Raw genomic sequence first — 16,776 nt, 5'->3', positions numbered from 1 at the left:
GTGTCCACTAGAGCTCAGAGAGGGGACAAGAGCTGGATTGGGCCCAGTGAGGACAGTCCACCTGAAGCCCGTGAGCAAGGTTTGGAGGTTTCTCTGACAGCCCTCCAAAAATAGAGACAATGGTGTTGAGGTGAGATGGGGTGAGGAGAGCTTGGATAATTTAAATGGAGGGTTGTCTTAGTTGGGGTTGCCATTCAGTTTGGACTGGTTTCCAGTTCAGAGGTTCAGTCCATCGTCATCAAGGCAGAAAGCATGACAGCATCAAGGCAGGCATGACACAGGAGAAGGACTGAGGGTCCTACATCTTGTTCTGAAGGCAAACAGGAGAAGACTGGCTTCCGGGTAGCTTGGAGGAGGGTCTCAAAGCCCATTCCCACAATGACACATACTTTCTCCAGCAAGGCCACACCTCCTAATAGTATGGGTCAAGCATATTCAAACCACCACAAGGGTCAAAGGGGCAAGGGGTTGATGGTACCTATGATTTCATAACTAGAAGACAAATGAATGTAATATCTATATCCACATACAGAATGGGTCCATTGCCCTTCTTTGTTCCATCGTCAGAACTTACTCCATATAACAGCACGCAGTGCTATGCAACTGTCAGTGCATGAGGTAGGTCCTTACATCTTGAAAAGAAGAGGTACAGTGTGGAGGAGAATGATGCTGCTGCACAAACCAGTGACTGTTATGGTCCGTTTGTGTTGGGGAGTCCTGGGGAAATCCTGGCCTGGTGTGGGTCACATGGTAGTAGTGATGACTTTTAGTGAGCACAGCTGATGGAGAGGGGAAGAGGAAACACACTTCTTATACCCTGCTACAGGTGGATTTTATATTACCTTCTGCATCTTTCTGTTCTCCCCTACTTTATTTATTTTATTTTTTTTGTTTTTAAGATAGATTTATTTATTTATTTATTTATTTATTTATTTATTTATTTATTTATTTATTTTTATTAACTTGAGTATTTCTTATATACATTTCAAGTGTTATTCCCTTTCCCGGTTTCCGGGCAAACATCCCCTATTCCCTCCCCTTCCCCTTCTTTATGGGGTTCCCCTCCCCATCCTCCCCCCATTACCGCCCTCCCCCCAACAATCTAGTTCACTGGGGGTTCAGTCTTAGCAGGACCCAGGGCTTCCCCTTCCACTGGTGCTCTTACTAGGATATTCATTGCTACCTATGAGGTCAGAGTCCAGGGTCAGTCCATGTATAGTCTTTAGGTAGTGGCTTAGTCCCTGGAAGCTCTGGTTGCTTGGCATTGTTGTACATATGGGGTCTCGAGCCCCTTCAAGCTCTTCCAGTTCTTTCTCTGATTCCTTCAACGGGGGTCCTATTCTCAGTTCAGTGGTTTGCTGCTGGCATTCGCCTCTGTGTTTGCTGTATTCTGGCTGTGTCTCTCAGGAGAGATCTACATCCGGTTCTTGTCAGCCTGCACTTCTTTGCTTCATCTATCTTGTCTAATTGGATGGCTGTATATGCATGGGCCACATGTGGGGCAGGCTCTGAATGGGTGTTCCTTCTGTGTCTGTTTTAATCTTTGCCTCTCTATTCCCTGCCAAGGGTATTCTTGTTCCCCTTTTAAAGAAGGAGTGAAGCATTCACATTTTGATCATCCGTCTTGAGTTTCATTTGTTCTAGGCATCTAGAGTAATTCAAGCATTTGGGCTAATAGCCACTTATCAATGAGTGCATACCATGTGTGTTTTTCTGTGATTGGGTTAGCTCACTCAGGATGATATTTTCCAGTTCCAACCATTTGCCTACGAATTTCATAAAGTCGTTGTTTTTGATAGCTGAGTAATATTCCATTGTGTAGATGTAGCACATTTTCTGTATCCATTCCTCTGTTGAAGGGCATCTGGGTTCTTTCCAGCTTCTGGCTATTATAAATAAGGCTGCGATGAACATAGTGGAGCACGTGTCTTTTTTATATGTTTCTCCCCTACTTTAAAAGTACACAAATTATGCACTTGTAAAAAGCATCGATGCCTATAGATATTAGAAATTATTGCTGTTGTAGATCAGCGATCTATCAGCATTTAGCGACAGCCGTGAGGATGAATGAGATTTAGTGTTGCTCTAACTCAGAGTCACATCCACACGCCTGTTAGAAGAGCGGGAATGCCAGCACTGTGAGTGACTGTGTGAGTTAGGCTGGTATAGGCTGGGGAGAGTAACATTGGACATGTTAGTAGCTTTTAGTAAAATAGAATAATACAACAGTTCCTTTCACATTTCTTCTAAAGGAAGAGGAGTCATAGTTAAGGGCAGCCTATAACTTCATCTATCTTTTAGAGACACTGTCATCCATGACATAATGATGAACTTCTCGATGATTTAAGAAGTGACAGCAGTTTGTTGTGTCTAATCCTAAGATACTGGGTGTTGCATTTTGTTATTATGGACGTTTTTAAAGAACATCTGTAAGTTGTAGCCCGAGGTAAAACACCTTTAAAGAAATACTGTCATGATTCCATCTTTCAGCGCTTTCAGTTTTAGTTTGGGGATTTTCAAAAGAATCAGCAATCAGACTTTAGCCTCAGCAAGCCCATTACTGACACAATGGACAGTGGCTTTTTGGCATTGTTGAGAGGGGCTCTTCATGGTTCCAGGCATTCCAAAAGCATCTGCCACACGTCTCAGGTCTTTGTTGTCTACTCGGGGTCTTCATTATTTTCATCTTCTGCCGTTGCTACTACATCCTTGCACATTCCTTCCTGCTTCTGTTTCCTGGAAACCACAGTTCGGCCCTGTTTGCTGAACTGTGTTATTGCACCAGGCCTGTTAGCTCTCTAAGCCCCGTTGCTGAGCGTTGAGGATAAGAATGTGGTTCACAAAGGGCTATCAATCCTGTGTTCTTTCTCTTAGTTTGACATGTGCTTATCATTTAACCTGCTATAAGAATATATGGAGCCTGATCCAAAGACCAGTGGATTTTGTTTGCTCGGAGGATGGGTTAGAGGTCATACCTCCGGTTGTTAATCACTGGGAGTGGGTTGGGGATTTAGCTCAGTGGTAGAGCGCTTGCCTAGCAAGCACAAGGCCCTGGGTTCGGTCCCCAGCTCCGAAAAAAAAAAAAAAGAGAAGTCCAGTTAATCACTGGGAGTTGTACAGTGTGGAAGTTTGTCACATGGGCCAGTTCTGTAGAATGGAGGCTAGAGTACGAAACAGATAAAACATCCTTCAAAAGCTCACAAGTAGTTAGCAGTAGACTTGAGCCAACCCTCTGTTCTTTTGGTACCTTAGTCTGTGAATTTCTCAGGCAATACCACCACTCATTGCTTTAGTATGGGTCAGCCACTTTTTGTGTGAGATTTGTGACTATGCTGTGTGGACTGTGCCACCATACTTGGCTTTTCTGTGTTGGTTCTGTGAAGTGAGCTTAGGTCTTCATGCTTGCCCAGCAGGTACCTCACCAACTTAGTCTCTCCCTAGACCACATGCACATAGCTTTATTAGCATATCCTCAGCTGTTAGCAGGCTCTGGGTGTGCCTGATTTATGAGTTAAGTGAATGCATGCATGTATAGGAGAGAACACAGTGGAGATAGGTTTGGTACTAACTGGGCTTTTACCCATCCAATGGGCTCTTGGAACACGTCTCTGCGGAGTGTGTGCTGCCAGGCCTGATGATCTGAGTTCAATTCTTGGGATCCACATGTTGGAGGGAGAGGACCTACTTCTGTAGGTTGTCCTGTGACCTCCACATGTGGGTCTTGGCCCACGAGCACCTACACAAATATAGACACAAACACAAAATAAATATAAGTAAAAACGTTTAATTTTTACTTTGAATCAGTGTTGTATGCATCTAAATGTACGTTTGTCTTGGCTTTAAAAATAAGGCAACGTAAAATGATACACTAACACTAAAGCAAGGTGTGATCTGTGGGGCATGTCTCATAGAAATGTGACTGTCAGTGCTGAGAGTTCGGTTAAGGTGAGATTAGAGCAGCCCACATGAGCTGGGACACCCCAGTCTCCTGTGGAGGTAAGGGGTGCAAATGTTGGGTTCCCACGGGGGTGGCAGAAAGGTGGAACAAGGAGGAATACCCTGAAAGTATTGCCTGGAATTCAGAGGCAGATAAGGTTTCGTGTTTAGAGACAAGCACGGCCTTGCAGTCAGATTCTGCACCCTCAGAATCTGGGTAAGACAGTTCTGGTTTTACTTTCGTGACAGACTAGATGTCTGCAGAAACTAAAAAGGCCCATACAAGCTGCAGAAGATGTGTTTTTATAGGGTAATCAAAAACAGTTCACTATTTTTTATCGAGATATAACTATAAATTTTATAGATTAAAATTTTAATCTATACTCTATAGGGTAGAGTATAATAATTTGATATATAGTTTCATTGAATCAAGGTAAGGAACACTCCCAGCTTCTGGAACGTCAATAATGTGTACACACTGGGGACTTAGGTTTCTTCTAATTATTTTGAAATAGATCAAAACTTATCGAAACCAATAATTATCCTACATGCTAGAGAAAATCAGTGAATTTTCCTGTCTGTGTTTTGATACCCCTTTACCTAACTTCCTTCTGTTCCGTTTCTTCCACACCCTCCCGTCTCTAGGGACCATCATTTCACCTCAGTTTTTCCAGATCAACATTTTAGTTTCCACAAGTGAGTGAAGCCATACTTTCCTTTCTGTGCCTGGCTTATTTCCCTTAACACAGTGGCCTCCATGGTGCTGCAAATGACTGAACTTCATTTATTTTTGTAAGGTGGAGTAACATTCCATTGTGTACCCACTACGTTTTCCTGGTCCATTTTTTCACTGACGAACACCTTGGATTCTTTTTTTTTTTTTTTTTTTTGGTTCTTTTTTCGGAGCTGGGGACCGAACCCAGGACCTTGCGCTTCCTAGGCAAGAGCTCTACCACTGAGCTAAATCCCCAACCCCTTCACCTTGGATTCTTGACTTGGCTATTGTGAGTGGTGCAGCGGTGGTGCGGACAGCCGTGGGCTTCCCTTTGGTATAATGACGTCATTGCTTTGGGGCATATACGTCTTCATGGCATGGCTGGACATGTGGCTCTTGTAGTTTTAAAGTTGTTTCTGTACTGCTTTGTATAATTGCTGTACTAGTTTTTCTTCCAACAATAATGAGTAAAAGATTTCATTTTACTTTGCGCCTGTGCCTGCATTTATTATCTTGGAGGTTTTGTTAATAGCCATTCTTACTGGGACGAGAGACACCATGGTCGTGGTAAGCATTTACCTGGTGTTTTTCTCAAGCACTTCCATGTCTTCTTTTGATAAAAGTCCATTCAGACATCAAATTATCCCCGTATACCCTGGATATGAACTCTTTTTGGATGGACACTTTTCTCCTATGTTTTCTTGTAGTGATTTCAGGTGTTGGCAGTGAGATCTTCGATATATTTTGAGTTGGCATTTTTAGTGTGGGGAGAGATAGGAAATCTGGTTTCACAGTTTTGCAAGTGTATGTTCATCATTTCTCTTGGCATTCATCTGAAGGACTCCTCTCTGGTCTAGGCTCGTAAAGAAGAATCACCTGGCTGAAGGGGTGATGATTAGTTTTGGGGTTCTGTATTCCATTCCATTGGTTTTTGTGTTGATATCTGTGCCAGTAACATGTTTGGTTACTGTAGCTTTGTTGAAGATGCCTTCAGCATTTGGTGGGGTTGGGGTGGGGCTGCCTTGACTGTTCCAAGCCTTCGTAAGTTTCATGTGAATTTTAGGGTTTTCTTGTTTCTGTGTGGAACGCCACTGGTGTTTGGTGGGAAGTTCGTTGCTCTCAGGTCCTTTGGGCAGGGTGCATTAGCTATGCACTCGTACTTCTGCTCCACGAACGCAGGGCAAGTTTGCATTAATGGTGTTTCAATGCCTTGAATAATTTCTTTCATCAGAACTTTGTAATTGTAATTTTGCAAACTTTGACTTCCTTGATTAAATTTATTTCTAAATTTGCTTCTGGTACTCATTGTAAATGGGGCTGGTTCTTGATCTCTCTCTCTCTCTCTCTCTCTCTCTCTCTCTCTCTCTCTCGTTATTAGCATGTGAAAGTGCTGCTGTTTGTATGAAGGTGTTTGTGTCCTTCAAACGCACCACATTCTTCATCAGTTCTGATATAATGGCTTCTTAGAAATATTTATTTGATGCATATGAGTGTTTTGCCTGCATCATGCACATGTGTGCCATGTGAGTGCCTGGTGCCTGCAGAGGCCAGAGGAGAGTGCGAGATGCCGAGTCGAGTTACAGATGACTGTACGTTGACGTGGGGGCTAGGAAACAAACCCGGGTCTTCTCAAGAAGCAGTCAATGCTCCTAACCATTGAGCCATCTCTAGTCTCACATGGGTTTTAGAGCATGGCTGAGATGACAGAAAAATAATGGAGTTCCTGGGTGGAAAGAACTGATCAGACAAGATGAACTCAGGAATAGCACTATCTCTGTATTATCCTGATTTCTGAAGGCCTGAGGTGAGGGCTTTGACAGGATGCATGTTTCAGATAGTGAAGCCCACTGCAGGGTGCAGGTCAGATCAGAACTCCCGTGCTGAGCTGATACACTGTATGTAAGAGGTCAGTGGAAAACCTGTCTGGAGAGGGAATTGGGGTTTGTGGGGCACATGCGTCTCTGCTTTGGTTGTGGGTGGATTGGCAGATAGAACAATCTCTCCTGAGGATTTCTAAGTGGAAGCTTGCTTTTGAGTTTACATCCACACTGCTTATAGTTCTAGGCCTTATGTTGGGGGAGCTTGGGGTTTCTGGTTAAAGGAAGGGAAAATGCCCCCGAGGAGTGAAGTCCTAGATGTTGACTAGTTCTCAGAGCCGAAGCTGGAGAACACAGTCCACAGTAAAGAGCTGCCCGCTTCCCTTCCCTGCTGAGAGCTAAGGGAATAATGGACCGTGAGCGAGCGGTAGAAAAAGGCACATCCACTCAGACCACAGAGATTGGAAGGTCCTCTTACTACTCCATTAAATATGTTTAAAGAAATAAAAGGGGCTATGGACTGTGGCAAAAGAAGAATTCAAATGGTGTCCAGCAGTGCTTATACAAAGTGTAATGAGAAAGGACGTTCTTGGGGTGGGCCTTGATCTTTTACAGAGGGTCCTGGTGCCACACTGGTCACCCTCCTGTTTCTGTGGCTTTTCTAAAGCATTGCACCGTTCTTGAGAGACCACCTTCTGTATTTTCAAGCCAGCCAGAGAAGTGTTGTTCTGCGGATTTCCAGAACTTGTAGACCACAGGTGTGCACCCGATCTGTATGTGGACTGTGGCAGCTTGCTCAGGATAATGCCTTCTCTGCCTGAGAGCTCAGTTTTCCAGCTCCTCACCCCTCTTCTCCTCCCAGGAGCATCAGGCAGTTCTGATCTTGGCATTGTCTCATTTTGCCCTTTCCAGGATGGCACCAAGCAGAACAAAACAGTAGGTGAAGTCTGCCCTCACCTATGCCCCCTCATTCTTATCTGGAGAGGAGTCTCCCTTGCCCTTTTGTGAATGGACAGATCACGTCATTCATCGCATGGTGTCCTTTGTTGACCTGCTGAAGTATGTCCTGATTGCATCCATATTTTGGCAGGTTTCTGTGTGGATGTGTTTTCGGTTTACTTGGCTATGTATCTAGGAAACACTTGATAAGTCTTATGGTGAGCGTATATCAACTTTGTGTGAATTTGCCAAATCGTTTTCCACAGTGGCTGCTTCATTTCCATCAACGAAGAATGAGAGTTCCTATTTCCATCTTTGTCAGACTCTGGTGTGGCCGCTGTTTAGAACTGTGGCCATTCTAATAGGTACAGAGCATTGCTGATTTAATTTACAGTTCCCAAGGATAAGTGAGGCTGTGCCCCTTTTTATCTGTGTCTTTACCATGTGTGTGTGGTATTTAGTGAGTCGTCTGTTCAGATAGCCTTCCCTTTTCAAATTGGGATGTTCATTTGCTTATTGTTGACTTTTATTTGTTTATTTCAGGAATTTTTATGAAATATGAGTTTCTGAAATATCTATCTTCTCTTGTCTTTTATTTAAGTTTACAATGTATTTATTGTTTCCAAGGATTAGTTATGTTTTCTTGTTACAAATAAAAACCATATGAAATACCAGAGTTTAAAGAATCATTTTGAATAATATAGAACTGCTCTTTTCATAGGTCAAAAGCCATGGATATTGGCATTTTTATGTAATTTAACACAATAGAAACCAAAACAACTGTCTAATTTTCTGCATGCAGACATGCCAGTTATAAGATAATTCTGGGCAAAAGCTAGGTTCTCATTGGAATCATAAGCAAATGCAGATTTTATAGCACAGCCTCTGTTCCCAAAGAGAGCTCTGGTTGCTTTGCTCACCAACCACTGGGAGGGCTATTTTCCTAAGAATCCTTCCTGCTTAAAGCTGTGTTTAAAGCATGAACTTGCCTGGTAATGGCACAAATACTCTGGCTCCTAGTTTTGGTTTAGAACATCTCTTCATCATCCCTAGATGCAGAAGCATTCCTGTCTTTTTGAATTCCGTAGCTGAGTGTGGGCGGGGACCCTTGGGCTGCATAGGGGATTAATAATGCTTTGTATAGCCTGGACACCAGCCTTTCTTTCCTGCCTTCCCAAAGCAAAAGCTAGCCCTCAGGTATCGTCAGGGCTTTAAAATGGAAACAGTGAGCAGATACTGTTTTTGAGTCCTAATTCGTGACTAGTTTTACATTACTTCACTTGTTCCACAATAGCAAACAGTTCGGAGTTAGTTAGATGGATTTACTATGTGCGAAGCTCAAATGGGAAGTGAGGTATCGACAGGTTCCATCCTGTGGAAAAGGATGGGACTAGTCACCAAGTCTGCAACGGGAAGGGATAAAAGGAAGCAGTAAGAGACATGGCAAACGTGTTTAACGTGTCCAAACGGGAGTATCAAAATGGAGAATAATACAGCCAAGAGGCCCTATGGAAACCGAAACACTCTCTGAACCTTGAGGAATACATAGGTTTCCTTTGCCTCAGATGAGAGTGGGAGGAAGAAAGACTATAGGGTTGGGAAGGGCCGCTGTCAGGGAACAGACCATCAGCGGCACTTGTGGACTAAATATGCAGTTTGAACTTTCCGCCTGTGACACAGAGACTCGTGATAGTTTAGGACCCAAGTTTTGCTGGAGCAAGACTGAGCAGGCTTGTCTGCGCATGAGTCCCAGCCGACAGTACGTGGCTGGCAGGTGGACACCACACTTGCTCTCTACCAGCCATGGCTGGGCCGCCATAGTTGGGAGGTCCAGAAAGCCACATTTCAGTGTCTTTTAAAATAAAAGGCCTCTAGGGTAGTGATCAGAAAGAAGGCCTGTCAAAGTTCGATGCCCCAGTGTAGGGGAATGTCAGGGCGGGAGGTGGGAGGGAGCGGGTGGGTGGGTGCGGTAGCACCCTTATAGAAGCAGGGGGAGGAGGGGATGCGATAGTGGGTTTCTGGAGGGGAAACCGGGAAAGAGGATAACATTTGAAATGTAAATAAAAGTATTTGGGCTGTGTTTGTCCACTAGGGTAGAAGTGAATAAAGGGAAATAAAACAGTATTGGTACAACAGAGCTATATTGACTAGGAAGCTGTGAGTGGTCAGTGAAGTTTTCAGATCAGTTTAATAAGACCTGAGCTGAACTTTGAGCAAATTATTATTGTCAGGTTGACCATTTTTATTATCAACAAAGATACATGTGGAAAGTGTCCTGAAGGAGTAGTTTAACACAGAGTTGCTCAGTAAATGGAGGATTCATATCAGATATTATGACCTCAAAGCTTCCATTCTCCTCGCTGTCAAACACTAATGCTGTGGACTTCGCTGAATCCTCCTGTAATTTCTTTCTCTCTTGACATTTACTCCTCTCTCTCTTGAAGACTTGCAAGCATCTTGGTAAGTATACAGTTACAGTACCATTCACTGTCCCCCTTTTGCTCCAAAATTCAGAAGCAGCCACATTCCTGGGGAAAGCTCCTAACTCTTCCTTCTATTGAAGGTGTCAGGAGAGGCAATTCTGTCTAATAAGATGAGCGAGGAAGTTTTCTGAGAAGAAAAGAACTTGGTTGGGCCGTGTTTCTGTCCTTCACTTTTCTTCATGGTTGGCATCTGAGGATATTGCCTGGGCCTTGGAGGCATTCTGAAACCACAGGCAATGAAGAATGGGGAGAAGGTCGAGGCACCGAGTTTGTCACTCCGCCTCACCTCTTTTTACATGGACCGATTTCCTCAAATGGAATAAGCTAACGTTTGTTTGCTGGGTTTCATTTCTGGAATCCATGGTAACTGATCTAGAGTACACCTCTGGGCAGGGGCAAAATGGTGAGCATTTCCTGATGGGTACAGAGAGACTGACAGAATTTCACAAGGGACTGTCAAGGCACTTCAGTGTGTTTCCCTGTGATAACTGAGATGGATCCCAAGTAGGAAGTACACATCCATCCTCAGTAGCAGGCTGTAACTGCTCTCCACCACTCAAGCATGTGTGGCATAAAAGACCATGGAGCACAGACTAAATACAGTTGGAGCTTTGGCCAGCAGAGTCACTTGATGGAGAATAGGTAACTGATGACAGGCATTTTGAAGATCCCCAAAGATAACTAACGAGGATCGTCATGTAGGGAGTGTAGCAAGCCTGTAGAGTGTGAGCAACAGTACTAAGAACCCTTTCATGGCGAAGGAGCATCCCAGACCACTCCATCCCCTACGAATGCAACCCACGCCTCCTTCCAAATCCCCTAGCAGTTAAGAAGGTAAGAGAAAGCACTGTGATCATATTTAGCCCGACATACCCAAATATGTAAATGCGTTATGTTTATCTTGTACCGTCTCTGCAATGTAGCCTGTGAGCACATAGCGTGTTGTGGTCTGAACTAGCCTGGCTCACACAGCCACATAGGGCTGGTGGTTATCGTTCCTCCAGAGAACAGAATGACGTAGGTAGTGTTTGTGCATAGAGGTATCTTCTTTAAAGCCAATTTCACCAAAATTCTAATTTTCTAATGCTATAGGAGAACTAGGCCTTAGTGAATTTCTAGAAGTTTCTGACATGAAGAAAACATCCCGTGGCAGTGTTTAACTATATACTTTGAAAGCATGTATGAACTAGGCTGTTAGATTAGATCTTTAAGACAGACGGGTAAGGATGAAAATTGAAGTCTGGCAGTTACTGAAACCTTGTGTGTAGTCCTGGAAAAGGAAGAATGCTCCTAATTTAACGTTTAGGTATAGGAAGAGATAGGTAAATCTACCTTTTTAGAGTTATTCACAACATGAGATCTATCTAACAGGCTGGGGATCTGTCAATTTTTTTTAAACCATTGTGCTGTTACAGACTTTTCCTTTCCTTCAGCTGGGAGAGATGGGTCTGGGGGAGCACAGCAGGCTGTCCACCTTCACACTGTCCTGGCTGGGCTCCATGTCAGATGCATCTGGGTCTGCCTCCCAAGCTGGAGTCTCATAGCACTTCTGGGTGCTGCCTGCTAACGTCACCATTATTAATCCGGGCCATGTGATGCGTGAGGCTTTCCAGAGGGGTTAACTCTTGACCAACCAGTATCTGCTCTGTGGTACGCTGTTTTAGGCTCCACGGCCACTGCAAGGCTTCCCTCAGTAGCATTCAATGTTTTAACAGGTTTCTGGATACAGGAGACTGCCCTCTTTCTCCTGCCTGCCCCTGCTCCTGGGCTTTCCTTCCCATCCTCCTCCTTCCTGTCCTCCTTCCTGTCCTTCTCCTTGTCCTCCTCCTTGTCCTTCTTCCCACCCTCCTCCTTCCTGTTCCCCACTGTCATCCGTCCACTTCTCCTCTTCCTCTTCCTCTTTCACAGTGTTCTGTTTTTCTTCTTTTCTCTATGTAACTAGATTCACCTTGTAATAATGATAATAAATTCCCTTGTGCCTAACTTGAAACAACAGGCAATCATTTCAGAAAATAAGGAAGGCAAATTTATTGAGATATTTCTCTCTAGTTGTAAGGTACAATTTGTGCAAATATGGTTACAACTCAGATTTATCTACATGGTAAAAATGATGTTTTAGGGAATCTGGCAACTTAGAAAAATACAAAGAAAAGGAAAAATCACTCAGTAACCACTGTTAATTTTTCACTATTATCCTGACTGCCATTTTCCTTCTCATTTGTGCCCAACCAACTCGCCCTACCACCATACAGACACAGACACACAGACACACAGACACACAGACACAGACACACAGACACACAGACACACAGACACAGACACACAGACACACAGACACACAGACACACAGACACACACACACACACACACACACACACACACACACACACACACACCAGGCAGATGTATAGACAGACAGACATGCCCTTTATTCTCTCTTTTCCTCTATTCCTTTTATTTCCTCTCTTCTTTCCATTTTTCTTTATCATTGAAGAAAGCCTACATCATATTGCTGCATATATTTTATAGTTCTACTCTTTCATTTAATAATGCACATTGCGGGTGGGGAGCAGAGAGCTCGCCAGTGATTAAGAGAAAGTACTCTGCTTGCAGAGGACCCAAGTTGGGTTCCAAGCCCTCATGCAGGCAGCTCACAACCACGGGACTCCACTCCAGGCTTCTAGCACCCCTGGCTTCTGAGAGCGCCTGCATTCATGTACACATGCCTATGCACACACATTGTTAAAAATAATAAACATAAACTTTAAAATATAGACAATGGGCAACTCGATAACTATGCTACTGTGTGACTACTGAATGACTCCACTCGGCTCATATCTTATAACGTTTAATGTTTTAGTTGTTATAAACTATGATGGATGAGCACCTATTTGTAATTATTTTCTTGGGATATATTATTATTGCTATTGTTGTTATTATTATTATTGTTATTATTATTATTATTGCTAGAGATCAACCTTATGTCTACCGCTGAGTTATAGTTTAGTTTTAGTTTCTTTCTTTTTTTTTTAAAGATTTATTTATTTTTATTTATAAGTATACTGCAGCTGTCTTCAGACACACCAGAAGAGGGCATCGGATCCCATTACAGATGGTTGTGAGCCAACATGTGGTTGCTGGGAATTGAACTCATGACCTCTGGAAGAGCAGTCAGTGCTCTTAACCGCTGAGCCCTAGTTTTAGTTTTTTGACTCAGGGTCTTTCTATATAGCTCAGATGGCTTAAAGTGAGGCTGTTCCTGCCTTAGCCTCCCTAGTGCTACAGTCACAACCTTCAGCCACCATGCTGGCAGGATGTGTTCTTCAGTGGAATTGCTTTGAGTAAAGATTTGGCAATATGGTACCAAGCTGGCCTCCAGGGCTCGTGGGTTTGATCTGCTCTTTCTCTATCAGTGTCTGGAGAGGGGCGCCTGCACCTGCGCCCGCGCACCCACACCCATGCCTGCCTGCGCCCAGGCCCACATTCCTGATGCCTGTACCCACACGTGCACCCACACCCACGCCCACGCCTGCACCTACGCCTGCACCTATCCCTGCACTGGATCCTTTTTGTTTTTGCCACCCTGAGAGTTTCAAGATGATGTCATGCCTTAATTTACATTTTTGGATTCTAGAGAATTTGGATGTGTTTCCAAATATTTATTATTAGTTTGTATCTTGGAACATTTATTTATCAAGGTTGTTCTCTCTTTCAAAAAGCTGTCTTTCTGTGTGTAGAACACATACTTGCTGTCATAAATGTGCCACGTTTAATCTTGAACAAAATGTTGATTCTTGTTATTATTTTCTGATGTTAAAGTTTTTTTGAGGTGTCACCAACCCCCCCCCCCCCCCGCCTTATTTCCAGTGGAGTCACCTGTGAGGAACATACGTGACTGTTGCAACTTGTTTTGCATTTCTTGAAATGATCTTTCAAAAGTATTTATTTTCTTTTATGTGTGAGCGCTGCACCACCTCTAGACTGTGTTTTGAGTGCTGTCCCCACCCCCAGTCCCGAGCTAATTACCTCTGGCTAAAGTTCTTGGCTTTAGCTTTGAAGATCACAGCTAATCTCTTGGCTGCATTTTAGAATCTAAGGTTTAGATAAGCAGTGGCAAGAAGAGACAGAAAAATCTGTTTTTAAAATTAAATCAATTTCAGCTCTTAGTGTGCAAATCTAATTGAGAAGCAGCAGTTGTCCCATTTGTATTTTTTGTTCCTTGAATCTTTACATCTTGTAAAATTGTACACAACCAATATGACCTAAGCTTATTCTTCAGAAAATGGCCTAGGCAACTTTCTTGAGCAGGGGCTAGTCACCAGCACTCTGAGAGTCAGGGTCACCCACTGTCATGAAACTAGCATGGAAATACTATAACCAGGAAAGAGACTACAACTGAGGGCCAGTGAGATGGTTCATTGAGTAAGACATTGTTTTGAAAGCCTGATCTAAATTCAGTCCTAGGAGCCCACAGTGGAAGGAGAGAACTGACTCCAAAGTTGCTCTTTGACCTTCATACATGTGCTATGGTATATGAATACCTGCACATACATGTGAGTGCACACTTACACAGACACTCTACAGTAATAATAATAATTATAATTATAATGATATCTAAAAGGTAATGCAATTAAATCTGTGCCTCTAAGAATTTTAAATTAAGTAGGGGACACAAGACAAAAACACGTAACTAGTAGGTATATAAACAGTCATGAAAGATTTTGAAGGATTAATTATGGAAGATCATAGGCAAGAAAGAAAACACTGCAGGTAAAGGTTGCAGTGTCCTTCTAAGGGGAGTGGGAGTGCACAGCAGAAGAGGAGCAGCTGGGCACCAGATGCCACATGCTTGGAGCTTGGCAACCACAGCAGGTAGCAGACATCAAGGTTGCCAGGGTAGCAGTGCTTCTGGTCAGGTGCTACCCCAGAGGTCCAGTGAAGGCCTTCATAAATGGCATGACTATCTATCAGACGCACCTCAGGAAAACAGGTTAGAACAGGGCCACAGGAGAGGCTAGAGAAGCAGAACCTACAGAGAAGGAAGATGGAGATCTAACGGACCGAACTGTGCACCCCTCTAGGGATGCAGGGGAATATAAATCTCATGGACAGTGGACTTTATCTTCCTATAAAATGGTGGGCAAGCAGCGGGCTAAAAAAGAGCTGTTTGAGTGATTTTGCTCTCTACCTCTCTCGCGTTAGTTATGTCCTCAGCTTCTCATTGGTTGGCTTAGGTCTTTAAAAGCGAGTCCATGCCTAATCAGAACTTGGCATGGTGCTGTGCTCAATGCAGGAGCTTCCCACAGTTCCTAAAGTTTGACATTTTCATTTCTGTATTCTTAACCACCCCAGGTTGAGGAATGTCCAGTGATAACTCCCGGTAAACGGAATGAGCGGATTACGTGGAGATGGCTACTTGCTAAAATCCTTGAGCCCGAGTGTAAGGTGTAACTATTCTCTTTATTTTTTACAATACATCATGGTTCTCAAAGTGTGCATCTTCACAATGTAAAACTTAATTGATTTGGCAAATCCCTATTGTATATCTCACTGACACAATGTGCTGTCCTGATCCATGTGTACACAGTAAGATGATTAAATAGAGCTAATGAGCCCAGCCTCCACCTGGCTTTATTGTCTCTCCTTGTGCAGTAAGAGTGTTTTGGATTTATTCTTTACGATTCCTGCAGTTGTGATAGGATCTTCATGCCAGCCTCGTAGGTGGGTGGCACAATCATCATTACTTCTGTTATTCAGATGACAATACCAAGACCCTAGGGACTTAGAGGACTTGCCCACCCCCCACCTTTCCTGCCTTTCAGGAGAGAGCTGTTAACAGGGCTATTTTATGCCTCCTTTAACGTGATGATTTGAGTCTATCAAGGCAAAGTGCCTCTCTTTGTTGCCTGAATCATTTGGCTCCAGGCTGCTCACCCCTGGTATTCAGATATTTGAAAGGTGAATAGATCCGTGCCTGAGAAGGGTAACAGTGTGAACAGGTGGTTAGGACACTTAATTCTTACTCTGCAGATCTTTTGGGGAAAATTAGGTGTAGGGCTAGGCCAACACCATGCTCTCAGCTTGATCACTCCCCAGAGGCTGGCTGGCTCAGAGCACCTTTCAGGGGGCCTGAGGTCATGGAGTGTGCCTCATTCATCAGATGCTTCTGCAAGGGCACAAACAGCCTCTTTCACATCATCTTTACACTGTTTTTGTGGCTTGTATACTAGACTGTTCAGGAACTACCAGACCATAAAATCCAGCCAGCAAGAAAGCTGGAAGTCCCACAGCCCAAAGGTTTGCTAAGTGGCGTGAAGCGCTATTGTTTTGCGCAGTGTTAAATCACTGCTGTCAGCGCAGGATGTTAAAAAAATCCCGCTAGTGGATAACACAAAGGGCACTGTACAGCTTCAAAAGGAGATAAAAGAAAGCTCTTAGTCAGCACTGGATAGCACCACCGCACACATCATCCTCGGTTTGGCTTTATGAGGACTTTACTTTTGGCGGATGCTCTTGCTTCTGGCAGCAGACTCTAATTATCATACAAATTAAGCTGGGAACTGGGGGAGCCACACAGCCTGGCCCTATCTGCTTGGACCCTGGTTTCAAGGGCTGTAATGCCAAGCAGGCATAATACATAACATGGCCAGGGCTTTGGAGCACGGCTCTGCTCCCCTTCCTTCCCTGTGAGAGCCATCTGCAGGAACCCTAAGTGGCTGGGCTACTGTCTACACACTGGAGCCGTTCTTTGCTTCTCCTCAGCTTCCAAACAAGGGTTGGTCGCTCCAACAGCATTCCACAAATTAGTCTAATCCACCTGCTCGCATTCAGAGGCACTAATTATGTTTTGGCACACATTCTTACACACTAAATTCTAAGTGTCTTC

General features: G+C 43.8%; 1 protein-coding gene across 10 annotated transcripts in view; it reads left to right on the top strand.

Annotated features, from left to right (window-relative positions):
• The window catches only part of Fsip1 (fibrous sheath interacting protein 1), a 142,607-nt gene that overhangs the window by 35,625 nt on the left and 90,206 nt on the right, over positions 1–16,776 (top strand). For 3 of the 10 annotated variants that reach the window (XM_087650906.1, XM_087650904.1, XM_087650905.1), the window contains exon 11: positions 15,243–15,335. The exons of 5 other annotated variants lie outside the window; for them this stretch is intronic. In XM_087650906.1, coding sequence (XP_087507032.1) covers positions 15,243–15,335 — 93 coding nt within the window. 10 annotated transcript variants of the gene reach the window in all.

The sequence above is a fragment of the Rattus norvegicus genome, chromosome 3 (assembly GCF_021556685.1).
Source record: "Rattus norvegicus strain SHRSP/BbbUtx chromosome 3, alternate assembly SHRSP_T2T, whole genome shotgun sequence".
In the NCBI taxonomy this organism is placed as follows: domain Eukaryota; kingdom Metazoa; phylum Chordata; class Mammalia; order Rodentia; family Muridae; genus Rattus; species Rattus norvegicus.
Note: the sequence above shows the minus strand (reverse complement) of the source record. Positions and strands in the feature narration are given on the sequence as shown.